The 27,326-nt window shown below is 47.5% G+C and overlaps 1 protein-coding gene and 1 long non-coding RNA gene across 9 annotated transcripts in view; both read left to right on the top strand.

The window, feature by feature from the left end:
* Positions 1 to 27,326, top strand: part of PPP2R5C (protein phosphatase 2 regulatory subunit B'gamma) — a 122,652-nt gene that overhangs the window by 49,661 nt on the left and 45,665 nt on the right. For all 8 annotated transcript variants that reach the window (XM_040641396.1, XM_040641390.1, XM_040641392.1 and 5 more), the window contains one exon: positions 26,256 to 26,455. In XM_040641396.1, coding sequence (XP_040497330.1) covers positions 26,387 to 26,455 — 69 coding nt within the window. In that variant the 5' untranslated portion in view covers positions 26,256 to 26,386. The remainder of the gene's footprint in view (positions 1 to 26,255; positions 26,456 to 27,326) is intronic.
* Positions 1,233 to 2,881, top strand: LOC103656764. Its single transcript, XR_566687.2, has 2 exons — positions 1,233 to 2,384; positions 2,575 to 2,881. It is a non-coding gene; the product is annotated as an uncharacterized LOC103656764 (long non-coding RNA).

The raw sequence follows: 27,326 nt of genomic DNA on the forward strand, positions 1-27,326 counted from the left end.
GCCTGTCCTCAGGGAGTTTGCAGTGAAGGAAGCTGGGAAGAGAACATAGGGCCCTGGGATGGAAAGTCCCATGAAGGTGGCACTCAAGCCACAGGCGCCGTGGGGCAAGGCGCGGGTGAGAGCCGCTGAACAGGTGATGTGGATGGGCTTGGGGCGTGGAGGGCCTGGAAGCACAGACCGCACGGGGGTGAGGAACTGGCACGGGTGGCGGTCATGGGGGGACGGGGTTGGGTGCGTGGCCGTCTTACTCTTGATGTGTTCATCCCGCACACACTTCGGAGCACTTTGTGTCCACACCTGCTGCACACCAGTGAAGAGTGTAAAGGCCAGCAATCCGTGTGCAAATAACAACAGTGCCGTGCACACATGTCTCACTCAGCTCTGTGCAAGACACGTGTGATGTCTGTTCATTTTACCGCTAATGGAATAGGGTCCTTCTTGTTGGTGTCTGTGACCTCTTAATGTATAAGATGTCTTGCGTATTTTTAGAGTGTTATTTATATTTTGGCTACTTCCAAAAAAGAATGTGATACGGCCTAAAGTATTAGAAAATATGCAATAGTCTATTAAAGAAAGAAAAGGGACTAGAAGCCACTGTGGAGGGTCAGTTCCCCTTCTGAGTGGAGTTGTTGAACACTGTTTCAGAAAATGTTTATATGACCCCTTGGCTCAGCCTCATTAAGCTTCCTTCTGGTTCGTGATGCTGAAGCCTTTGCAGGCGCACCAAGGAAGGTGCTTCCCTTCCTGCCCGTCTGTAAGGCGGGACGTGCCTCTGGATTGTGGTGCTTTATCTGTTTACACTGGTTAAAGTTGAGTTTAATTTATCCAAAGGCAGTCTTATTTTCCCAGCGGTATTATGACGGAAAGGCAAACCTCAAAAGAAGTAACTACTTGGGGAGCTCCTGAGGGGCTCAGTCGGTTGAGCGTCCAACTCTTGATTTCGGCTCAGGTAGTGATTTCAGGGTCCTAGGATCAAGCCCCTGCCTGGGGCTCCACGCTCAGCGGGGAATCTGCTTCAGGATTCTCTCTCTCTCTCCCTCTTCCCCTCCCCACGTTCCCCCGCCCCCGTGCATATAGTCATGCACACGCAGGCACATGCTCTCTCTCTCTTTAAATAAATCTTTAAAAATAAAAATTAAGAAAAAAAGAAAGAACTACTTGGTAGCTGGGGTGGATGGAGAGGTCCTCACACAGGGTGTTAAGTAGTTTCTGGTCATAGAACCAGAGACCAGCAGGGGGTCCGCAGAGGCTGGGAGGCGTCCGACTGTCTGATGTCAGTGCAGCAACTACAGGCAGAATGACCTTGTCGCCCCTCACTCGGGACAGTAGCTAGGAGCCCTCAGAGCAGTAAGAGGCAAGTTGGAGATCCTTAATAAGGCGAAATGGGGGAGTTCTTGTTTTGCTCTTTATGCTGTGGGGCAGCCCCGATTCCCCCAGTGTGGTAGGTCATCCCTGCCGGCAGCCCCGGAGATGACTTCACGTGAGGTGGCGTTGGACATCATTTTAATAATTATATATTAACAGGTATGAAGATACATAATTAGCACGTCACATCCGTGAGTTCTTGGGTTATTGCTGCTCAGGACAGAGCTTAGTCAAAATTATGTCTGTTTAAAGAAAAGCACCAGGTAAAAGCACGATTCTGTGCGGATGTAGCGAAATGAAGAAGGTGTCCATGAGTGCCCAGAGCCAGGGAAACCCTGGGATGGGCCCCCTCCAGGTGTGTTCCAACAAGACTGTTCCACAGAGCCCCCCAGTGTCTTGTGTCCGGTTCTACACACAGTGACCACAGAGGAGCTGGACCGTGGAGGCTGAAGGCTGGCCTCCATTCTGACTCGGGTCTCCCTCTTGAATTCCCCTGCCTCCCAGCCTCCACTGTCCCAGCCCCCTGGTGCCCTCACTTGCGGGTAATTGCGCTGCGTGTCTCAACTTTTGCTCGGTTGTACAGCTCCAGCAAGTTACGTAACCTGCTGAGTAACTGTTTCTTCATTTGCAAAATGGGAATAATAAATCTCCCTCACGAAGCCTTGTGGGCATTCAGTGACGGGAGGGGTGAGAGTATTTGGCACCAAGTCTGGAGCAAAGTGACATGAGACATGTCCGGAGGAAGGTGATTAAATCTGCCCGCTCCTCCCCCTGTTTGCAAATCCAGATTCCAGTTGGTGAAAACTGAGTGATGGTAGCTTCAGTGTTCGGGAGAAAAGCTTTGACTTGGCCAAAGCATCATCCTCGGGTCAGGATATTTACTCATGGCCCAAGCTGCCTGGGAGTGAGGCCCAGGTGTCAGAAAAACCTGCAGCCTGAGTAGCCTCTGTGGCTGAAGGGGGGCCAGCAGGCACCACTAATACTGGCCGGAGCTGAGGTGTTCCTGTGTGAGCAAGGAGGTGAGCTTCCACTCTAGAACGGCTCTCAGCCCTCCGCCGGCACAGAGTCTTAGCCAGCTTGTTCTGACAGGGGTGGGTGTTTGAAGAAGATGGAGTCACAGCAGGTCAGCTGGGAGATTTCTAGACTGTGTAGGGATGACAAAGTTACCTAAAGGGTTTAATTTAATTACGTGGTTTGATCATTCTTCAGGAACTACCTCCTGGGCAGCCCACTGTTCTTAATTTTGCATCCATTACTGACTCCGATTATCTGGCCCCAGAGAGCCTCCCTTATTTCCATTCGGTTTCTTCTGGAGAGCACACAGTGCGAGGAAGGAAGAGGACCTGAGTTCAAGTTCCATCTCTCTCAACTAATAGTCAAGTCCATTCGTCGCTCCAAGACGGAATTTTCTCGTGGGATTGTTCTAAGAATCAGGCAGTGTAATGTTTGTATATATGCTGTCTAAAACATCAAAGTGCTGTAAATACGGTTTTGTTTTAAATTTCACCCTAATGTGGCTGGAAGTGCTTTGGTTTTGACTTCCCGTCTTCGTTGCATCCCAAGTTTAAAAATGGCCTCTTCCTCTGATTGCCCAGATGTGGTCCAGTCGAGGCAGTTACAGCGCCCAGGAAGGGTCCCCGTGAGAGACCGAGCAGCGGGCCACGTGGGCACCTGGCCGGGCCTGGTGTGTGCGCCCCGGCCCCCGAGGCTGTGTGTGAGGGTAGAAGCAGTGACCGCAGCGCTGAGGCCCGTTTCAGGACCAAGTGGTCTTTTCAGTTGAGATGAGAAACAGTCTTCCCCAAAAAAGGAGGCAAGGAAAGATCATGACAGTAAGTGGCCCCTGGCATAGGCCTCTAAGTGTGGCCGCTGACACCCCACGGGCCACCCCTAACTGAGTCTGGGGAGGTGTTTTCCTGTCCAGCTCAGGCGGCCGTTCCAGGAGAGAACGCTCTCCCCAGACTCGGTGTGTTGCAGGTGAAACCTCAGAGGCCTATCGCCAGTCCTGGCGCGTGAGTCTCGTAGAAGTGTGAGGTCCCATAATGTGTGCTTAACGCTCAAGGGCTGTCAGGGTGCTTGGGGGCGTTTGTGCAAGGAATGTATGCGTTAAGATACCACTGTGTTCCTGTCGGGATTCTGGATGGGGTTAGAGGAGTGAATCTGTATCACACGCTGGGAAAACCAGAAATTAGCTTGTAATTGACTACAAGTACCCTTTCCTCTCCCAAGACGGCTGCCAAAAAGCTCTGAGAAAAAGTCCTGAAATCTTGGAGATTCACTTTCTTCACTTCAGCTCGCCTGCGAGCACATGACAAAGAAAGCCTCAGAGAAGGGGTAGGTCTGGCAGGATCTTCTGTTTTGCTTTCCTTTCTTGCCAGATTCCTGGAGAAGCATTTTACTTTTAGGCGTGCATTCAAAGCACATGCACAGTAAGGAAAAAATGCAGCCCCTGTCTTTTGACTCCAGCCTGGCTGGTGGCCTCGGAAACCGAACCTTATAGTGCAGAGAGCATGGCCTCCGGGCCCGGGCCTTCCAGGGAAGACTGTCTGCAGGATGCAGCAGAGGACCGTGTTCCGTGGCCCAGGTGGCTGGGGGGAGAGCCCGAGGTCTGGGCATGGGCCGAGAGCGAGTAGGTGAATTACACCAAGAAACTGAACGTCTGAACTCCACACTGACTTCCAGCTTGGGGCACATTTTACAGTCCACTGAGTATTCAAGAGAAGGAAAAATTGATGATTCGGATTTTGGTGGCTAGTAATGTTACCAAGTCAGGCTTGGAGTGAAGGCAAAATCCCAGACATTGAAGTTTGTGTAAAGGGCTCCTTTGTATGCCCAACCTTCTCGTCTATGCTGTGGTCTAATGGGGAGCTTGGCCCATATTGAAGCTATGTATACTAGGCCCCAGTGATTTTAATTCATGGATCTTTTTTTTTTTTTTTTTTTTTTCATCAAGGAGCTTTAAGTCCTTAGGGTATTTTTATGAAGGTTTCTGAAGTCTCCTGGGGCACAGACAATCCTTATGTGGAGCAGGGGCCATGAGACCATGCTTCTCCCGGTACAGGGTGAGCGACATGCAGGTGACCACCCTGGGAGGCTGGGGGGCTGCTGGCCGGCTGGACTGAGCCAGCGTGGAGGGCAGAGTTGTCCCCTCACCAGGGAGCTGCTTGTTTCCCGGATGCCGTCGAGAGGCTCTGAAACCGCACCGGCTTGGCTCACACACCAGCCCTGTCCCTCTGACTTCTGTGCAGATCCCCCTGCATGGTGAGTGTGTGGTGGGAAGAACCACAGCCACTTGGTGGGGTGCCACAGGCAAGGCCACAGAAGGGTACCTAGCACACAGTCAGTACTCAGTAATGGCGAGCTATCAGTGCTCCTTAAAACAGGTCAAAGTAAAAGTAGGGTCGAAGGTAAGATAAAATACAGTGGGGAAATTAGATTTTCAAAATTGTTGGAAGGAAATTCTTCAATTTCAGAGCAAAAATAAGAAGCTGAGACTTGCAGCAAAAAGCAACTAAAATGCTCTGTGCCTTTGAGGCCACCAAGCTGGACAGGGTGTCAGCTGAACGGGGACGGAGAGCTGAGGATGGGGAGTCCCCAGCCGCGCAGCTGCCTCCGAGCACACAGGCCCGCAGGGGCTTCCCTGCCCCCCACCTCACACCCTCGTAGCTAGTGTTTGTGACAGTGTTCAGTTGTTATCACAAATGGGTCATTTTGTTATTTTGGAAATTTACGTCTCAAGTACCTGGAGACAAGGTTTTTTTTTTTTGAAAATGCTACTTAAACTGAATAAATTTATTTAAAATATATCTCGATGCTAAACATCTGGCTGAGGTATGGCATACATTTTTCTAGGTTAGCAAAATATAAAGATTATTTCCATAATTTTTTGTATTGCCATAATTTTAGAAGTTACATTTACCTTTATATATTGCATTACATACATTATTATATATACCACATATATTGTTATATATTATATATGCATTAAATATATATACATATATGTATATACATATATATATATATTACCGTATATAACAAATTAAACAAATGTGGTTCTTCTAACTTGGCTTTAAATCCTAAAATGAGATGGATAAAATATAATAGGGTATTAAAAAGAAGCAGAGGGCAAGGGATATGTTAGGCAGATGCAGAAGAAAAGCAGGGAGCATGTTGTTAATAGTGGGTAAAGCTCAATTCAAGGCAAAAAAGCATCATTGAGACAGAATTGCTTCGCCACGCCACGCTGGAGCACAGGGCCCACAGATGGCAGAACCACCATGGACGTATGTGGCCTAGATGATGTAACCTCAAGAGCCGGAGGGACCATAAGACAGAATGGTCAAAGCTAGTGATGGTGGGAGACACGCCCAGACCCCGCGGCCCACCGAGGGTCAGGTGGTGACTGCACGCAGCAGCGAGGAGCCAGGACAGGCTTCAGGACACAGAGTTGTGAGTTTCACATCGTAGTTCACAGAGAAAACCTCTGCGGTTTCCCAGAAGTTGAAATAAGTAGAAACCATAGACTGTCATCATAATGCAATAAAAATAGGAATAAATACAGAGGTAGAAACCAGTCATCCTTGGGAGGCCCTCAGGGCAGAAGGGGTGTTGTTCCTGGCGGGGTCCCAGCTGGCGCTGCCACGCGGGTCTTGGCACTCCTGGTTCCTCCTTAGCATTCACGTCTCAGCCCGCAGTTCCCTCCGTGGACAAGCCTCCCCGGCCCCATCGAACCCATCCCTGTCTTCTTTCCTAAGATTGCCTTGTTGGCTTTTGGAGTTGGGGATTTCCTTGTTTGCCCCCCCCCCACTCGGGGGGGCAGTTCTGTGAGAGCAGGAAGCTTACCTGTCTCGTGGAAAGCCTTAGACTCAGTGTCCAGGGCACTTGCCCGCTCTCAGACTTTGAACAGTGTCACCCAATGAGCAATGCCTGGTGATCACGGTGACCGTGCCGCAAGGACTGTTGCACCTTACCTCTGGTAGCTCAGTTAGCCCTAGCACTCACCCTCGAGGTGGTCCCTGATGTGCCGTCGGGCAAGCAAACGCATCCAGAACTGGCAGAAGGCGAGCCAGGTTTGAGTGTGGGTCTGAGCACTCACCTCAGGTGGGTGCCGAGTCCGCGTGCAAACGTGCTTATTCCATAAGAATGAGGGGAGATTGTGCAAACAAGGCAGGGCAGGGCAAAGACCAAAATGAATGAAAGAAGAGCTGTCTTCCCTAAAGACGAGAGCAGAAGTAAGTGATCCAAGACACTGAAGAGGAGGAGGCCGCCCAGGGTTTTAGAGGGGCAGCGGTGGCATGCGGGGAGAGGAAGGCCCAGGAGAGCAGGGGCTAGCCTGGTGAAGAAGAGAACAACACCAGAGTCCGCAGCAGGCCTGGCTCTGAGGGAAGACGCAGGCCCATGGCCGTGCACTCGAGGGCAGCATCCAGTGAGACTCAGCTTCCGTTCTCGGTGGCTCGTCCATTGAAACTAATCCCGAATATATAGCACGTTGAAGGACAGTGTAAAGAATTTCCTTTATCAGGGCTCCTGGGTGGCTCTGTCGGCTGAGCATCCGACCCCTGATCTCAGGGTCGTGAGTTCAAGCCCCGTGTTGGGCTCCCCGCTGGGTGTGGAGCCTTCTTGAATTAATTAATTTCCTTTATCAGGTTTCACAACATTGCCCGCTTTCCCCACATCCTCTCTGTCAGGTCTCGCACACATGTATTTATGTTCAGAGGACGGCAGGACAGTGGCGTGGCTGTGGGATGGTGGAGAAGCAAGCTGGCACGTGCCGGCAAAGTGCCCGAGGCCTCGTTAAGGACGGCCACAAGCACTACGAGGCAGGGGTGCGGATGGGCCTGGAACAGGAGGGTCTCTTTATTGATCTACAGGACGTTCTTGACATAGGATTGAGCGTGGTAAAAAGCAGGAGCGTAGGAAGCGTGATTCTCAGTAGTGCGTGCATGCGATGCAGCCCGTCCTTGCACATGGGGAGACCCCTAGGGGGGCGCACATCAAAATGCCAGCAGTGCTGGGCTCTGAATTCTCCTTTCTTATGTCTGGAGGGTTATTGTTTGTTTGGGTTTTTTTTTTTTAATTTTATGGTGAACATGTATCATTTTCCTGAAAACAAAATCCCGTATCGTTTTTCTGAAAACAAAATCCTTTAAAAATATGTATTACATCAGATGTTAGCAACTGAATACTAAGTTCAAATTTCACGTAAAGACCAGTGGTCAAGTGTCTGCAGAGAAAACGGTGTCACGCACAGTGTCAGGCCCTTGGCTTTTTCGATGTTCCTCCTCACGGTACTCACTTATAGGTTACTCTTCTGGGATTAAAAAAAAATCAGGCTGTTCTGTGTAGACTCCATTTGTGTCTAGAGACTGTCGTATTTCACCTTTTCCCGTCTCGGGGGACTGTTGCTGGCGCTCTGGTCTTTGAGAGTCTCGGAGAGCCAGAAAGAACCTTATTGTTCAGATGTGGAAACTGAGGCCCAGAAATATTACAGCCCTGCCTCCCGCCACCCTAGTCTTGCTACTTCCACTTTATCTTCTTACCCATGTGAGCTTTCAGCACCCGCCACCCAAAAAACTAGTTCCACCATAGTCCTTTATAAATCTATCAAACTCTGAGGTTATTTTTTCCGTTCAAATCTAATTGTGCCTCAGATTGTACCAAGACGTGCCCGCGCGCGCCCAAGAGCTTGGCTCCTCCATGACCTGGCAGGCGCATGGGTAGTAATTGCATTTGAGGTTCACTCAGCCTCTTGCAGACGACATTTACGTAGCTACTCTCGAGCTGCACTGTTCTAAGAACCAGCACGGCAAGGCACCGTCGCTGGGCTCGGTCTTTGCCAGGACACCCGCGTAATTGAATCACGCACAGCCAGACACCATCGAATTCGGATTCCGCCCTTCTGTTAGGTACACATGTAGCTGCTGCGTGCAGTGCCTTAGTGGCCTGCTTGGAAATGCCTGGAGAGGATGGGAAACGTTGCTTCCGTAACAGACATTTTTTAAGGAGAAGAGCATAAACAGGGTTGAGTGATGGTACCTAACTGCCTCTGATTAGCAAAAACAAAAACCGGTAACGCTGACTGGGGCCGCGCTCTGTTTCAGGCATTGCTCTGAGCCCATGACATGGGCTCGTCCGCAGTAGTGCCGTGCATTGTTGGGCACAGTTGAGGAAACTGAGGCCCAAAGACATGGTGTATTCTGCCCTAAAGTCACTAAGGTAGGAACAGGTGGAGCTGGGACTCGAACCTGGGCATTCCTGCTCGCTTTCTGCCAAGTGAAGGACTCCCAAGTTAGAAGCGAGGGACAGCTGTACCTAGTGAGGACCTCAGAATGCCACGAGCATAAGTTGTTCTGATCTAACCGTAAAACTGGGACCATAAAGAACAAGTCTTTGGAAGGACCTTGTACAGAGATGTCGACTTTGAAGGACTAGGTGAGGAGGTTTCCCCAAGTGGCTCCCGCTTGGATCACCAAGTCTGTCCACGGCCCCAGTGCTGGGGGGGTCACATCCCATCCAGGTCCTGTGCGTACTCTGGGTATCCAGAAAAGCATTTCCAAGGGTGGCAACACCCACATGGTGGTCCCTGTGTCATCCAATCTTGGAGTTGCAAACAGAGCGGCAGAGAGTCAAGGTCCCTGGGGGACAGGAGGGAAGTGCTTGCCAATCAGGGACCCTCTGGGGTTGACAGGGGGCATCACCCTGGTGTCCTGCAGGGATCGCCTGCCCTGCCTGTCCTGTCCCCTCACATCGCGCCCATCCTGCCTCAAAGACAGTGAGGTTGGAGCTCCTCTGCTGAACTTGTGTGTGGTTCTTCTTCCTGGGCCCAGGAGCGGCCAAGAAGATTTCAGCTGGCGGGTTTGCCCCGTGGATGGAAGCACGTACCCATGATCCGAAGCACTGTCACAGCATCGCTGTGGGATCAGATGTGTAGAAAAGGGTGGGCGAAAATGTCTTCAGCATGAATGGAATGCTAGAGGGTCTCCTGTTTGAACTAGTAACAAAACATCAGATGTTGAGAAATGAGCCTATTGGTTGACTCTTCGGATAACACACTCAGTGTATTTAGATTGCGTGTGATTTGGGGATGTAATCAGGCCCTTTTACAAAGAGGCCGGCGGTGCGTGCGGTCCACAGCCAGTGTCTCTGGGCATACTTGCCTCCCCCGACAAGGGGGAGTGGGGGTGCCTGGCTGGCTCAGTCAGAAAAGCGTGTGACTCTCGATCTCAGGGCCGTGAGCTCAAGCCCCACGTTGGGTGTAGAGATTACTAAAAAAAGAAATAAAAGAAAAAAGGAGAACAGCGAGGGCGTGAAGCACTGCAGGTGGCTTGCCTTGCTTCACGCTTGGCCTGTGCAGTTGGGGAGCCCCCACTGGAGCGTCTCCTGGAGAAATGGGGGACCCGCGAGCCTGGCTTTTGGCCTCCGGCTGTGCGTGCTTCATCCAAGGACCCACCTAGACTCGCTGGCCCAGCCGCGGCTGGGGAGGAGGGGGAGGGCTGTGTTGTGGAGCTGTGTGTCACCGCTAATTACCCCTGCCACCTCGCCATCAGGGGGCCCACGTCTGAGGACGCGCAGGCGTGGGCGGCGTGTGGTGCTGCGCGTCCGCCAGGTCACCCTCCAGTGCCACGGATCTGGGGCCCGTCACGCCTGGCGGGCACTGGTGCACAGGCCTGCCTTCCCACCCCCAGCCTTCAGCTTTTCTGTCTTGTCTCTAAGCTCTGATGAAAATCCTCCTCTCTAGAATTTGTGTATTATTTAAGACAGTAACAGAACAGGTGTAAGCAGTAGAGAAGGTTTCTGTTTATGCCCCTGAGTGCTCTCTGGCCCCCCACACTGGATGTCCCGTCCCGCCCGGCCCCTGGGTTCCCCTGCACAGAAGTGTGCAGATCCCAGGTTAAGAACACCTGGGGTTTGACCATGTCAGGGTTGTTAGCTCATGTGGCCCGTTCGTGGAGTGCCTGTTCCTGGTGGTACGGCGGACGTGGCCGAGGCTGTGCCCTCTCTTTGCCTCTGCGCTCCTCCCTGAACAGCCGCCTGATGCCAGTGATGAGGCCGAGTCCTGTGCGGTAGCCAGTCAGAACACCCCCAGGGAAGGCCTGTCTGGTCCCCGAGAGGGCGTCAGCCGCTGCACCACCATAGGGTGCCACTGGCCCTTGGGGACGGGAAGAGCTGTCACCCACCTTTGCTGGCTGGTGGCCCTGACACCGCTGGCCTTTTGGCAGGCATTAGTTGATGGCCCAGTGAGATGAAGACTGGAACCCAGAGCAGGAATTATTAACACTAGTACATACTCATCCTGGAGGGGTGGGGCGGTGGGCGTTGCAGAGAGAGGTCAGCAGCTCCCGGGAGGGGGACTGCAGGGGTCCGGCACCTCTTCCTGTCTGTGTCACCTCCCTGGAGCATGGGCGTGCACACGCATGCACAGCGTCCGACTTCATGATTCCCAAGGCTCTGTGATCGCCAGGGCTCATTCCCTGCAGGTCCCAGCACACGGGCCCTCCAGACCTACCGAGCGTGTCCTCCAGTGACCATTCCTGCTGCAGCTCTGGGCCAGACAACAGGTGCGAAGAGGGGAGGATTCATTCTAAGAGTGCTCATGTCCAGAAAGAACCATTCTTACCTGTTTGAGATACAGAGAAAAGAAGTAGAGAATACAAAATCAAAGCTGCAAAAAATATGTACATGTCCTCAGTAGATCTTCTCACAGCTGTCCCCTGTTCTGCCAGTACACGTATCACAAGTTCTGGAATCTTCCTCTGTCAGTCTCTTCTATGTCAAATGTCATAAAAGCAGTGACTTTTCCTGAAAGGCTGCCTGCCCTTGTGCTTTCGGTAAATGAGCTCCTGCGTTGCTGGGGCTATTGGTGGCCAGACGCAGTAATATTATTCAATATTTCATCAGAAACGCTGGCCTAAGTGGAAGATGAAATGATATAAGCAGGGGTGTCTAATATTTACTAATTTGTACTAATGGTAACTGTGTAACTTCATTCCCCATGAGGCACTGAGAACTGAATTCTTAAGCAGGAAATATGGCCTTGTGTCCACAAATCACAGTTTTGGATTTATCTCTTTATCCTTAGGAGTTTGACTTGTCTTCATCCTTCCCTATAAAGACAAAACAAAAAACAAGGCTTCATATTCAGCTGACATCTCTTTAATTCGTCATATGTATTACCAGGAGGTGGGGACACGTTCCTGACGACACGTGTGTCGACAAGGGGTTTTATAGCTTTGGGAGCCCAAGGCTGAGAAAAATGTCGTGACTTCACCACGTTCTGATTATGGTGAAGTCTAGACAAGAAGTCAGTTTGTTTCTCTCACATGACTTCCTTCACTGAAAAATTTACTTGCCTTAATGAGGAGCTTTCCTGAGGAAACCGGTCTCTCCTGGCCTGTGTCTTATCTCAGCCTAACCTGCTTTGGGCTGTCCTCCCCCCAGCGCCTTTCCCACCCCTCACCGGTGGCGGCTGCCCATTCTCCGGGAGATTAAGAGCGTGAATGGACTACACCCTGGCTCCAGCCACCGCTTTTTGAAATGAAAATAATCTGCCTCATAAAGTTGTGCTATAATTTCAGGAGAAGGGATGGCAGGCTGGAGGTCTGTGGGGGAGCCCTTTCTCTGTTGGCAAATGTAGAAAAACCAAAAGGGAGAGAGAGGATCTCAGATGTCTGAGGAGGAGCACGTGAGATTTGTGGGGAGACACTGGGCTGTGGGATTGACCCAGGACCTGCCGACCTGAACAGACGTCCACCCCAGACAGCAGCTCTGTTCCCCCAGGAAGGAGGAAGACAAACTTGGTGACTGTGTGTAACAAAGCTGAAAAAGCTGCAGAACTGGGATTTGAAAGGGAACACTGACGATGGATTTTGAACCACAGATTGTCTCTAATAAAACATGTTTAAAGCAAAAGTGTAACTAGAAGCTGCTGGCCAGTCTTCCGTTACCAACTCTGTCTCCAAATGAGTTTGGCAGCCGGTGCTTTCGTTCTGTCTGAGCCCTGGAACTCCACCCGGAGGGACTCACAGTAGACTCACAACAGGAAAGAATGCTCAGTGCCTCTCGGGGGATTCTCTTGGAACCCCACCAAACACAGGACAGGTGCAGGCAGAGAGCACTCAGCATTCTCAAGCTCATGAACTCTGTCAGCATAGAGACATGGTTCTTTAAAGTCCTGTCTACTTCCCATGGTAGATGGTGTGGACTGCACCTGGGCTGTATTTGAACGATGTGACACCCACTGAGGAGCCTGGCCACGGGCACAGTGCGTGTGGTGAAGCCAAGCTGCCATATCTCATCCAGTCTGAGACCCCACCGATTCACTCTAGGTCCAGCGTGTTGTAAGGAGTACCAAGAAAGAGAGGAAGACAAGTGAAAGACACAATGTGACTCGGGGACATTGATATGAAAAATGTGTACATTAGAATGGATAGACGGTGCGGCGCCCACATGGCTCAGTCAGTGAAGCGTCCACCTTCGGCTCAGATCATGATCTCAGGGGTCTGGGATCGAGTCCTGCATCAGGCTCCCTGCTCAGAGGACAGCCTGCTGCTCTCTCCCTCTGCTGTTCCCCCTGCTTGTGTGTGCACTGTCTCTCTCGCTCTCTCTCAAATAAATAAATAAAATCTTTAAAAAAATAAAATAAAAAGATTGGATAGATGGTGAAACTTGCATTTTGACATTGGGAAAGATTTATTGTAATTTTGAACATAATCTAGTTAGGTACATATTGAGAGGATTAACTCAGTTTTGGAATCACGCAGGTGTGAAGAAGGGTCAGAATTTGAAGTTGGTCTCCATGGAAGTAGACGTCTCATCGTTGTGTTTGTCATGCTTTCAAGTTGTGAAAGTTTGGATTTTCTGGAGTGAGAGATAAACCGCTACTAGAAATGGTCCCTGCCAGGCTGGCAGCCTGAGGAATGGTTGCCTCGAGAGAGACATATGGGGTCTAGACTATACTCAGCCCTTCTCGTGACAGGGGTCCTCCTGCTTCTGGCACCTTCATTTCAGTCCCTCTGTCACTTCTGAAGAAAGCGTCCTCGTTCCCAGGTCAGGCTGTGTCGCTCACCTGTGACACAGGTCTGTCTGCTCACAGTCATCTCAGGGTCTCTGTCAGAGTAGCTTTGAGAGCTCAGACTGCTCAGATGGCCGCACAGGCAGGGTCTTTGAAGGCCTGGTTGTTACCCTAAGAGTTCGTGTAGACTTTGCATTCTATTCTGGTACAGAATTACGTACAGGTTTCGAATTATGGTACCTCTCGGTTACATTACCTGAATGTGTTTCTCTGCTTTGTTCGTTCCAGAAATATTTGAGGTCGCATAGGTGCTGGTCCAGTTTTAGATCCTGAGAACAGGGTGAACAAGACAGAGTCCCTCCTCTGTGAAAACTTAAGATTAATTTGTGATTAATTCGGGGTTTGTAAAATGTAAGCAGTGTTCTGTTCATTTAAGGTTCTTTTTGAGGAAGATTGATTTTCCTGTTTAATTCGTCCTGTAACTTCAAGGCCCTCTGGTTTGAGAAATGGGCACCTAGAGATACACGTTTCCCCACTGAGTGTGGCCTAAGTCCGTCCACAGCAGAACTGAGTTGGCTCCTGCTCTGCTCCTAAGACCAGACTCAGGTCGTCCCCAGGAAGACCTTTCCCGAACCAGTATCCCTGCCGTCCATTCCCCTGGGTCCCCTAGCGCCTCGCACATCTCTGTCATGGCGCTTCTCACGTGTTTTAGTCGTTTTTCTTTTAGATCAGTCTCCTGTTTTAATTTACCTTTGTGTTGTCAAAGCCTAGTACAGTGCCTGGCAGGTATGTGTGGGATGAATTTTTAAAATGAATTCCTTATGGTATAGGCTATAGAGTCAAGGTTGGGGCCTACTCTGAGACCTTAGTTTCTACATCCCAGTGGTTTCATATCAGATGTTTTAGATCTGATAAGCGAGGCACGCTCCCATTTTTCTCTTGTAATTGCTGATCTTTAAGAGAGAAGAAAAGAAAGGAACTTTATATAAATAGGAAAAAGTAGTGGTCACTTAGAACTTCATTTCGATTAGGAAATTTTTTCAATTAAAAAAAGATATCCAGAGCTTAAGTTCTCCAACATAAGTACTACGTACAATAGAGAATGTGTTGGGATTTTGTGTGTGTCTGTGTATGTATTCTAGTCCCAAGTAGATCAGGGCTGATTTAGAGGTCGTCTGTGTCTGTTCGTCTGAAGCCCTCGAGGAAGGAACTCTGGTGTCTGTGTACAGCAGGAGTGCCCATGGGGGGCGGCTCTGCGGGGCTCCCACCCTGGGGACAGTGGCTGCCTTTGGGGGGGGGGTGGAGGCAGAGGATGGGTAACAGAGGAAAGAAACTCGTCTCTCTGTGTTCTTCTGTACCTTTGAGGGTTGTTGTGTTTTTGTGTCTTTGCTATACGCACTTGTTCTGTAGCCTTTTCAGTTTGAAATACAGCTCATATACAGAGCACATAAAACAAAGGGCAATGAATAATCACAGAGCAAATACTCAGCATTCTCAAGCTCATGAACTCTGTCAGCATAGAGACATGGTTCTTTAAAGTCCTGTCTACTTCCCATGGTAGATGGTGTGGACTGCACCTGGACCGTAACCGCCACCTGGACCAGGCGCCCCACAGCCCCCTCTGGGTCCTGAGTAGGTTGAGGGATGTCTAGTTCTGTACTTCATAAACACGAAATCATACTGAATAAATCCTTTCACCCAACAGTGTTTTGTAAGATTCATTCATATTGTATAGGGCTCGTTCATCTCCGTAGTTTCAGAATGTTCTAGAATATCCACTGCTGCTGCACATTCAGGTTGTTCCCAGTTTGGGCTGTTAGCGCTGATGCGAGCATTCTCTTAACCTATGTTGTGCTGCATGTGCTTGAGAATCACAGGGTTATGCTCAGGAATGCAGTTCCTGGCTCACAGGGTAGTCTTTTGGCTTCATATATTCAAATAGTTCCCTACTCTGTGGCCTGCCTTTTCATTCTTGGTGGTGTCATGATGAAGAAAAATATTTGATCTTATATATTCAATTTATCAATCTTTTAATGCTTATTTTTATGTGTTAAGAAGTTCTTCTTAGGACCAAATAAATAAAATCAGAAATGAAAGAGAAGTAACAACCAACACCACAGAAATACAAAAGATTATAAGAGACTACTATGAAAAAATGGTATGCCAACAAATTAGCCAGCCTAGAAGAAATGAATAAATTCCTAAAAACATGCAGTCTTCCAAAGCTGAATATAGAAGAAATAGAAAATCTGAACAGACCAATTACTAGTAATGAAAATGAAAGTGAATCATAAAAACTACCTCCAAAAAAAAAAAAACCCTACCAAAAATTAGTCCAGGACCAGATGGATTCACAAGTGAATTCTTCCAAACATTTAAAGAGTTAATGCCTGTTCTCCTCAAATTATTCCAAAACACAGAAGAGGAAGGAAAGCTTCCAAATATATTCTACCAGGCCAGCAGTACCCCGATACCAAAACCAGACAAGGACACCACAAAATAGGAAAACTATAGGCCCAATATCCCTGATGAACATAGATGCAGAAATCTTTGGCAAAATATTAGCAAACCACATACAACAACACATTGAAATGATCATTACCGTGATCAAGTGGGATTTATTCCAGGGATGCAGTCATGGCTCAACATTTCCAAATCAGTGTGATACAGCACATCAACAAAAGGAAGGATAAAAATCCTCTGATTATCTCAGTAGATGCAGAAAAGGCCTTTGACAAAATTCAGCATCTGTTTATGATAAAAACTCTCAACAGAGTGGGTTTAGAGGGAACATACCTCAACATAATGAAAGCCATACAAAAAAACCCACAGGTAACATCATACTCAATGGTGAAAAACTGAGAGCTTTTCCTCTAAAAGAAATGGGTACCCACCTTGCCACTTTTATTCAGCGTAGTACCGGAAGTCCAGACACAGCAGTCAGACAAAAGGAAGTAAGAGACATCCGGTAGATGCCTCCAGAAGAAACGAAATGTCATTGCAGATGACAGGATACTATACATAGTAAAGACGTCACCAAAAAAACCTATTAGAAGTAATCAATGAATTCCGTAAAGTTGCAGGACACAAAACTAATACCCAGAAATTGGTTGCATTTCTATACACTAATAGTGAAGAAACAGAAAGAGAAATTAAGAAAAATTCCATTCAAAAATGTACCAAAAGGAATAAAATACCTAAGAATAAACTTAACCAAGGAAGTAAAAGACCTGTATTCTGAAAACTGTAAAACATTGATGGAAATTGAAGATGACCAAATAAATAGAAAGATATACCATGCTCATGACTGGAAGTATTAATATTGTTAAAATGTCTATACTACCCAAAGCAGTCTACAGATTCAGCACAATCCCTGTTAAAATGCCAACAGCATTTTTCACAGAACTAGAATGAATAATACTAAAATTTGTATGGCAGCGCAGAAGACCCTAATAGCTAAAGCGATCTTGAGAAAGAAGAACAAAGCTGGAGGCATCACACTTCCAGATTTCAAGTTATAGTGCAAAGGTGTAGTAATCAAAACAGTATAGACAATACACACCTGCAGATCAGTAGAGCAGAAGGGAGAGCCCAGAAATAAACCCATGCTTATGTGGTCAATCTGTGATGAGGCAGGAGTATACAGTGGGGAAAAGTCTCCAATAAATGGCGCTGGGAAAGCTGGACAGCTACGTGCAAAAACACAAAAATAAAACTGAAATGGATTAAAGACCTAAATGTGAGACCTGAAACCATGAAACTGCTAGAAGAAGAACAAGCAGTAATTTCGTTATTGGCCATAGCAACTTTTTTCTAGATATGTCTCCTAAAGCAAGGGAAACAAAAGCAAAAATAAACTTTTGGAACTTCATCAAAATAAAAAACCTTTGCAAAGCAAAGGAGACAATCAACAAGACAAAAAAGCAACATACTGAATGGAAGAAGGTATTTGCAAATTACATATCCTATAAGGGGTCCCTATACAACATATGTATAATATATATAGTCTAACTATATATAATTATATATAATATATATAAATATATAAAGAGCTTATACAACTCAATATCAAAAAAAGCCACAACTAGGGGCGCCTGGGTGGCACAGTGGTTGGGCGTCTGCCTTCAGCTCAGGGCGTGGTCCCGGTGTTGTGGGATCGAGCCCCGTATCAGGCTCCTCCACTGTGAGCCTGCTTCTTCCTCTCCCACTCCCCCTGCTTGTGTTCCCTCTCTCGCTGGCTGTCTCTATCTGTGTTAAATAAATAAATAAAATCTTTAAAAAAAAAAAAGCCACAAATAATCGGATTACAGATGGACAGAAGACCTAAGTAGACGTTTTTTCAAAGACATACGGATGGCCAGCAGACACATGAAAAGATGCTCGACATCAGTCATCATCAGGGAAATGCAAATCAAAACCACAATGAGATTCCACCTCATACCTGTCAGAATGGCTAGAATGAAAAAGACAAGAAATAACAAGTGTTGGCAAATGTAGAGAAAATGGATCCCTAGTGCACTGTTGGTGGGAATGTAAATCAGTGTAGTCACTGTGAAAAACATTATGGAGATTCCTAAAAAAAAAAAAAAAAAAAAATAGAAGTACTGTAAGATCCAGTAACCCACTAGTGAGTATTTACCTCAAAAAATGAAAACAGTAATTCAAAAAGATATATGCACTTCTGTGTTTATTACAGCATTGTTTACAGTAATCAAGATACAGAAGCAACCTAAGTATCCATTGATAGATGAGTGGATAAAGAAGATGTGGTGTATATACAATGGAATGTTACTCAGACAAAAAAAGGATGTGATCTTCCCATTTGCAATAACATGGATGGAGCTAGAGGGTAATATGCTAAGTGAAATAAGTCTGAGAAAGACAAATACCGTATGATTTCACTCATAAATGAAATCTTAAAAACAAAACAAAAAGACTGAAACCTGTATGTAGAGCAAACTGATGGTTTCCAGAGGGAAGAGGGGTGGGAAGATGGACAAAGTGGGTGAAGGGGATGGGGCACCTGGGCGGCTCAGTCAGCTAAGCATCCGACTCTTGGTTTCAGCTCAGGTCATGATCTCAGGGTTGTGAGATCGAGCCCCGCTTTGGGCTCCACACTCAGCACGGGGTCTGCTGGGGATTCTCTCACCTTCTCCCTCTGCCCCTCCCCCTGCTCACGCTTGCACTCACACTCTCTCACTCTAAAATAAGATAAATAAAATATTTTAAAAAATGGGTGAAGGGGAATGGGAGATACAGGCTCCCAGTTGTGGAATGAATATGCCATGAGAATCAAAGATTGAGCACAGGAATATAGTCAGTAGTATCAAATAGTGTTGCATGGTGACAGATGGGAGCCACAGTTGTGGTGAGCACAGCGTAATGTAGAGTGTAGTGTTGTTGAGTCACCGTCGTACACTTGAAACTGACGTCACATTGTGTGTCAACTATACTCAAAAATTTTTTTAAGTCCTTCTCCACTTCTTCCTGGACTTAAGATAATTTTCCGTATTATTTTCTTAAAGCATTAGAGTTTTGTCTTTCAAATTTAAGTCATAACCCACCAGGAGCTTATTTTTTATTTTTTATTTTGTTTTTTTTTAATGTTATGTTAGTCACCATACAGCACATCATTAGTTTTTGATACAGTATTCCGTGATTCATTATTTGCGTATAACACCCAGTGCTCATTGCAGTACGTGCCCTCCTGAATACCCATCACCAGGCTAACCCTTCCCCCCACCTCTCTCCCCTCTGAAACCCTCAGATTGTTTCCCGGAGTCCATAGTCTCTCATGGTTCATCTTCCCCCTCTGGTTTCCCCCCCTTCAGTTTTCCCTTCCTTCTCCTACCAATCTCCATGCTATTCCTTATGTTCCACATATGAGTGAAACCATATGATAATTGTCTTTCTCTGCTTGACTTATCTCACTTAGCATAATCCCCTCCAGTTCCATCCATGTTGCTGCAAATGTTGGGTAATCGTTCTTTCTGATGGCTGAGTAATACTCCATTGTATGTATGGACCGCATCTTCTTTATCCATTCGTCAGCATGTCCACAATAGCCAAACTGTGGAAGGAGCCAAGATGCCCTTCAACAGACGAATAGATATTTTTTATTTTTATATGTAAAGGGATCCAATTTCTTCTTTCTTCCTTCCTCCCTCCCTTCCTTTCTGTCCCTGGGTGCCTAGTTGTCCCAGTGTCTTATATTTAAAAACTGCCTTTTCTTCGCTATTCTGGAATACAGTTCTGTCATAAATCGAGAATCCGTACATGCACATGCCTGTTTCTGGCCTCTGTGCTCTGTGGCTTGGCGTTTTCATTAATAAAGCTTTACAGTAAGTCTGCTCATTTCTGGAACAGCAAGTTGCCCCCCCCACCCTGTTGTTCTTCTCCGAGAGGGTCTTGGTTAGTGTTGACCACTTACATTTCCTGTGCATTTTAGAATCCACGTACCTGGTTCCATGAAAGTCTCTGATGGGATACGGATTGGGACTGAATCTATAGCTCAGTCTCTTCATCGGGTGAATGTTATCCACAGAGTCCTCGCGCATCGGTCAGGCCCAGTGGGATCTGGTGGGAGCTTCGCTCTGAGCTGGGAGAGGCCAAGGGAGCTGCTCCCCCCACGTCCTGGCACATTACTCAGGCAAGAAACTAACACCATCAGTCTTTGCAGATGAAAGGATGGTATTCACAGAAGAGATTTACAGATAACAGAATTAGTAAGAGTTAAGCAAGGGTAGCTAGATACAGAAGTAATCCCCAAAATCGTTTTTGTGTGTGTGTCGCAGTAACAGGAATTAAATCTTTTTAAAGATACCATTTACAGTGGCATCAGAACATAACAAATACAAAGAATGAGTCTAAAAATTATGTGACACATTTTAAGAGAAAATTATAAAACTTTATTGAAAGACATTTAAGGGGGCGCCTGGGTGACTCAGTCGTTAAGTGTCTGCCTTCAGTGGGTCATGATCCCAGAGTCCTGGGATGGAGCCCTGCCTCGAGCTTCCTGCTCAGCGGGGAGTCTGCTTCTCTCTCTGCCCCTCCCCCTGCTTTCTCTCTCCCTCTCTCTCTCTCTCCCTCTCTCTCTCTCAAATAAATAAATAAAATCTTTAAAAAAAGAAAGACATTTAAGGAAAACTTGAGTTTAGGGAGAAATAGTCCATGTCCATGGATTGAAAAACTCAATGTTGCAAAGGCTTCCATTCTTCCCAAATTGATAAAGGGAATTTGAAGGGCCATGAGTAGTCAGGGCATGAACAGAACTAGGTGAAAGAACTTAGTCTAACAGATAGAAGTCTTGGGCTCTAGGAGCTAAGGCTGGTGTTGGTGCGGGGAGGGGTGTCCGCGCAACAGCAGAGCAGTCGGTGCCTGCGGACTTGGTCTAGGGCAGAGGGGACACAGACAGCAGTGGGTAGGAAGGGTCATTTCAGAAACGGCACATAAATTTCCTTTTTCAAAACAGTATTGCCAAACTTTTGTTTTCCAGCGGGAGAAACTTGCCATCTGCCTTGCTTCCTCATGTGAGAACTAGAGCTAAGTGGAATTCAGCACGTACTAATAAAGAATCCCCGGTTTACTCCGTGTTGTTAGTCATGAATCCAGCTTTATTCCCACTCACCTGGGACTAAGAATAGATGTGTTGGAAAGACAGGAGGACACCATAGCTGGAGGTTTGGCTCTTCCTTTTTGGAGAGTTTGCTTCTCTGTCTCTGTTTTACGAGCTGGCTCCTGTCTGTGGGCTCACAGCGTGAGGATTTTCGAAGACCCTCCTGCCAGCCGTGTGCCAGGCCTTTGAGAGCGCGACATGAGAGCTCACAGAGGGGCTGTGGCTACCTGCTGGTCGCTCTCCTTGGAAATCAAGCCACGTCAACTGCTTAGCAAATATTCTGTGAGTGACTGTTGAGTGGCTCACAGCTCATGAGAGTGTGCCTTTGAGGGGAACATCTCTTGAGGTGGCATTCTCTAGGCTGACGGTTTGGGCAGTTCCGCCCTAGGTTTCAGTGGGGTCCGGCTTATTTGGGAAAAGCCATCACCTGTGTACCACCAAGGCCTGGTTCTGCTGTCTTTGTGCAGCTCTCGTGCTGAAAGCTGGTTCTCTGTTGTATCTTGCGGTGTTTCTTCTCGCCACCAAGACTTGTCAGGTGGAAGTGGGCTTGGTTGGCTTTTTTATCTGAATCCTTTTCCTACCCACAAACAGTTCACATGATGCCTCCTTCCATGTAGCTACCACTTAGTAATTCAGCCTTACCGGAGCACAGCCTGCGATTCGGTGGTTAACGAGTGTCGTGTCGGGACCCTGCCCCTCTTGTGACTGAGACACACCGAGGAAGCCAGCTGTGACGTGATCAGCCATTTAGGGCTCCCTTGGGAGAGCCTGCGGTGGTCTCCAGACTGGAGCCCCCGTGCTGGCAGCAGAGCGGTCTCAAGCACGCACCCCCAGTGTGTATCCGCTTGTAGATTACGTGCTGGTTCGGCTTACAGCTGAGTCTCTGTAGAAGAAGACAGGTTAGGTACCTAGAAGTTCTGCCGTGACGAGCCCATTCCCTGTGGCTTGTCTGGTGCCCTCTCTCACCCTGTCAACCTTCATGGAGTGGCTCTGTCCGTTACAGATGACTGGCTTCCTTTTAGTAAGTACGTTTTTAAAAGAATGTCACAGTCTTCTCTGTGCCTTGTTTGTGCTGTTTCCCATGAGCTAGCGTCCTCCCTGCCCTTCTCTCCCTCCCGGTTTGGCATGAGTGTATCCCTACATTTTGCCCCTAGGTTTCCTCCAGGATTTACCTTGAAATAATGGGGACGTGTCTCAAGTTCACCATAACAGAGTCTTGAGGACAGTGCGGGAGGGGGGCTGAAAGATATATACAGACCCAAGGTGTTTATGATGTTATGTGTGCAGAATGTAATAGCTCTTAAGGAATGTTCTCCAGCCAAAACTGTGATCATCTTTTTTATTTCCCTCTTCCTCTTAGCAGTTTCAGCGTAGTGTTGGGCTTGTCCCGGGCAAGTGTTCTTCTTACCAACACCCTTCCCCAGTTAAACAGCCTGTCACTGGGGTTCCTGGCAACACCCCCAGGCTACGACTGAATTTTTTTTTAAATAATAGTATTTTTTTATTATATTATGTTAGTCACCATACAGTACATCCCTAGTTTTTGATGTAAAGTTCCATGATTCATTATTTGCGTATAACACCCAGTGCACCATGCAATACGTGCCCTCCTTACTACCCATCACCAGCCTATCCCAATCCCCCACCCCCCTCCCCTCTGAAGCCCTCAGTTTGTTTCCCAGAGTCCATAGTCTCTCATGGTTCATTCCTCCTTCTGTTTACCCCCCATTTCTTCTTCCCTTTCTTCTCCTACTGATCTTCCCACTTCTTATGTTCCATAAATGAGTGAAACCAACTGAGTTTTGTCTCCTGGTGCTGCTTGGCTGTTATTCCGGATCAAGACTTCATTGATGCGTTCTGAAACAAGTTTGTCCGTGTTATTTGTCTGTCTGCAATTTAAAAGGAAAGTAAGCCACTGTCACTCGTGGGCAAAATTCAGAGCCCATTTTTGTTGTTTATTCTGCTTCAAGAGAGTAATTTTAAGGTTTGGGTCAAACGCAGGGTGGTGGCTTATTACTTATGAGTCGGGCAGTCTTGAATACCGAAGACTGAAGTGTAATGTCCCAGCACTGCCAGGCCTGGTTGGTTTTGTAACGTTCGGTTCACATTACACGGATAATCAGAGGAGTAGAGTCAAGCCACAGGCTCAGCTCATGCCACTCATACCCCTTTTTTTCTTTCAAAATTAGCAATACTAATTTAAAAGGTTTTTAAAACTTCTAACCGTGAAGTTATAAAAATAGCCAAACGAGGTTCTAAAAAATAGAGTTCATAAGATTATAATCACAGGCTTTTTTATAAACTATAAATGAAAATAGTACAGTAACACCTTAGCTGTTTGGTACCCTGGAAGAATCGACATCAGAAAGTTGAAATTTTGTTGCCTTTTAAAAAGAAGAATTTTCGATAGAAAACTTTAAAATTGTTTTAGTCTGCTCTTCCTTTTTTTTTTTTTTAAGACTTCATTTATTTATTTAAGAGAGAGAGAGCAGGCCCTGGGGTAGGGTCAGAGGGAGAAGCAGACTCCCCGGGGAGCAGGGAGCCCCATGGGGGGGCTCTATCCCAGGACCCTGAGATCATGACCTGAGCCAGAGGCCGACACTTCATTGACTGAGCCGCCCAAGCGCCCTCTGCTCTTCGTTCTTAATCGGAATAGATTTTAGTGTTTTTGGTAACAACTTGGCCTTTATTCTGAACGTCAGTTCTTTATACCGTGTTAAAGGGTCACATGAATGATGCTTTCGAATGTTTTTGATGTATGTAAGACTTGGCAGCACCCCAAGTGACCCCAGCATGCCCTTGCTTTAGAGTATATCACACCGTCCTATCTGTGCTCTGCCACTTAATGGCGTGGTGGCCTCGGGCACGACGTTTGAGCTCTCAGCGTCTGGGTCCTCACCAGGTGTCTCTTGGGGTAAGCACAGGCTTCTTCACTTTCTAGTGTCAAGAACACGAGAATGCCAGATAGGGTCCAAACATACAAGCTGTGACGACAAACCGAACGCATTAAGGTGATCCTGGCAAACGGGAGGGCGAACAAAGGGTAGCGTGGAGAGAGGATGGAAGTCAAGCGAGGAGGTGATTCAGAAAAGGAAACCTTTTCATTGAAAAACGTTGGACCCAAACACTGTCGTGATGGTCACTCATTTAAAATGATTCAGCAGTCGCTGAGCACTCAGAATGGTTATGAATCAGGTTCGGGTTCCCGTGGTCTCCTGCGTGTCCCTTAGGCGTATCTCCTAATCCCCTCGCCCTGCCCTGTGCTGCTTCTGTGGCAGCCGCAGTTTCCCACCAACGCATCCATTCCGGTGACAATGTCTGTGTGCCTGCTGTTTCCAAGGCTCGCTACTGGGCCTTATGGGATACGGAGAACTAGAAAACATAATCACCTGGCCCGCACCTTCAAGGAGCATGTGGGGGAAGCAAGAAATACTGCGCAGGATAGCTGGCTGTTCAAAGCAAGAGCAGATGCTGAGCGACTGGCTCCGAGCACGCACGGCCCCTCAGCCAGCCGGGAAGTAAGGAAAGACCCTCAAAAGGAGGTGGACCGCCAGGGGCACCAAAGGGAAGGAGGAGCAGGGAGGGGACCCTCGGTGTGAAGACGGAGGTGACGGGTGGCTGAAGGCAGGAAAGCCCAAGGGCCCGGGGGAGCGCGCAGGGGTGTAGGTGGGTGGGGGGCAGTGGGTCTCAGCTTTGGGCTCAGGACCCCTTCACACTCCTAAAAATTATGTGGGATCCAAAAGAGCTTTTGTTTATGTGGGCTTAGCTACCAATATCGATCATATTCCAAATTAAAGCAGAAAAATAAAGTGTATATTATTAATTCATTTAAAAATAATAAACCTATGTGCTCGCTTTGGCAGCACGTATGCTAAAATTATAAAAATAATAAGCCAGTTACATGTTAACAGAAATATTTTACGAAAAGAGCCGTATTTTAGGAAACAAAAACAAATTTGGTGAGAGAGTGGCATTGTCTTATGTTTGTGCAGATCTCTCTACTGTCTGGATTCTCCTGTCTCCTGCATTCACTCTGTTGCCATACGTTTGGGTTGAGGTGTACGAAGACACGTGTTTGGGGAAAGGAGGAGTATTTTAATAGCCTTTTCAGATGGTTATGGACATTGTCTCGATATTACACCAGAACTGAAACTGGCAGCTTCTTGAAGGAATCTGCAGTGTGGAGCGTGGGACGACCTGATGAGCTGTCCATACGTTTTCTTCCATTAAAATCCAGCAGGCTGACTTTCAGTCCGAGTGGTTTGCTTGCCCTTGAATGATATTGTAACACCATTCTTTGATCCCTTCGAAAGTACACGGGTTCACTGAGTTGTGCGAGTCTTCTGAGACATTTTGCAAACGTTGGACACTTCTCAGTGTGTGTGTCGATAAATATCATTCATTTGTGTCACCGCTGAGCTCCTCGTCACCCCAGCGAAGCTGGGAGGCTCACAGCAGCAGGTCGTTTTCCAGGCTTCCCGGGAGACCGGAAGATCGTGCAAAGCTCCTTCGCTGTGCAGCCCCAAGATGACCCCCCAGACTTGTGTCTCGTCTCTGTCACGTCATGGTAAAGATGACCCGGGGAAAAGATGTGTAAATATGGATAAAGCTTTGAGTGCGGTCCCCGGCCCAGACAAGCACTAAGTAAAGTGAGTGTTGTTACTGTTGGCGCTGTTTCTGTACTGCTGTCCTCGTGAAGATCGCCAGGCGTCCTACGTGGTGTGCGTTGACCGCGGCCCAGGGTGAGGAGTGGAGCACCAGGCAGGTGACTCCGTGTGTTGGCAGCCGCTCATCTGACAAGCCTCAGACTGATGGCACTGGGTCTGTGTTTGCCGGCGAGCCAGGGGACACCCATGTGCCCTTCCCGTCCTCACCTTCCCCATACCTGCGTCCGCAGGTGTCCCTGCGGGGTGGCTCTCATTCCGTTGCCCAGCACAGTGCCAGCACGTGATGACTGGCGCTCAGATGATATTTGTTGAATGAACAAATGCGTTTAGAGGGTTTATTTTGAACAGTACTCTCGATGTGGTTTAAAGAGTAAATCGTACAAGAATTTTATCTTTAGAAGCGTATGAGCTGAGCGGTGACTAGCTGCTAGTTGTTTTTCTGTTTGGGGAATGTTCGGCCTCTCTTCATCCCTACCTTAGCTCTTATCTTGAATCTCTATTAATTCAAAATAAAAATAGTAGAAGGCTTAAAAGTGTTTCGCACTAATTTTGGGTTAAGCATCTTTGCAATCAATATCCTTTGCTTTCTGCTTTTCAGATGTTCCTCCTGCTGATCAAGAGAAGCTTTTTATCCAGAAGTTACGTCAGTGTTGTGTCCTCTTTGACTTTGTTTCCGATCCACTAAGTGACCTAAAGTGGAAGGAAGTGAAACGAGCTGCTCTAAGTGAGATGGTAGAATATATCACCCATAACCGGAATGTGATCACAGAGCCTATTTACCCAGAAGTAGTCCATATGGTAAGTGATTGCGGTTTGACCAGTGTGTCCCAGCCCTGAGTTGCAAACAGGGCTCTGATATTCTTAGCATAAGCCGAGCCTGACACAACACTTCCCTCAAAAAGTCCTCCTGTTGCAGATTTGTACTTGAAGAATGAAAATCTTTGTAATGTGTCCAGTGTGATAACGGTAACAGTGAGAGAAATCGGTACCTTCAGGGTCCAGTCACAGTGTCCTGTGTGTGTTAACTCACTTATCTCCCACGGGTAGCCTGTGGGCCAGATGTATTAGAATTCTCATTTGTATTTATTTTCTTATCCTCTTTAATGTAATAGTGCCAATTATATTATAATTTAAAAGTAAACATGTTGTCCATACACGTGCAGGAAAATTCTAATGCTGGGGCAGAGCTAAAATAGTGATGGGACCAAGCTGGTGTCGGGACAGGCTGCCCTGATTGGCCTGCGGCCTCCACGGTCAATGCCAGTGTCGGGACAGGCTGCCCTGATTGGCCGGCTGCCTCTGCTGTCAATGCCAGTGTCGGGACAGGCCGCCCTGACTGGCCGGCGGCCTCTGTCATCCTGCGGTTAGATTGGTTTTGGTTGCATGCAGCCCCCGATCTCAGTCATCTGCAGTCTCCTGCTTTGCAGCCTGTTTCCATACTCTCTGCAGGATCCCATTTCGAACTCATACCATTTGACCCTGAACTTGCTTTCTGTTGAGTTTTTTTGGAACTGTTCGTGTTTCATCCACCTTTGAAATTTGTACTCCCTGATTATAAGGGAGTCCTTGTTGCTTAATATAAAATTTTATATCCTGATTTTCATTGTTCTTAAGTTACTGATTTTTCCCCCAAAGCTATATATTTCAGAATTGATTAATATCATGACCT

The sequence above is a fragment of the Ursus maritimus genome, unplaced genomic scaffold (assembly GCF_017311325.1).
Source record: "Ursus maritimus isolate PB19 unplaced genomic scaffold, ASM1731132v1 scaffold_25, whole genome shotgun sequence".
In the NCBI taxonomy this organism is placed as follows: domain Eukaryota; kingdom Metazoa; phylum Chordata; class Mammalia; order Carnivora; family Ursidae; genus Ursus; species Ursus maritimus.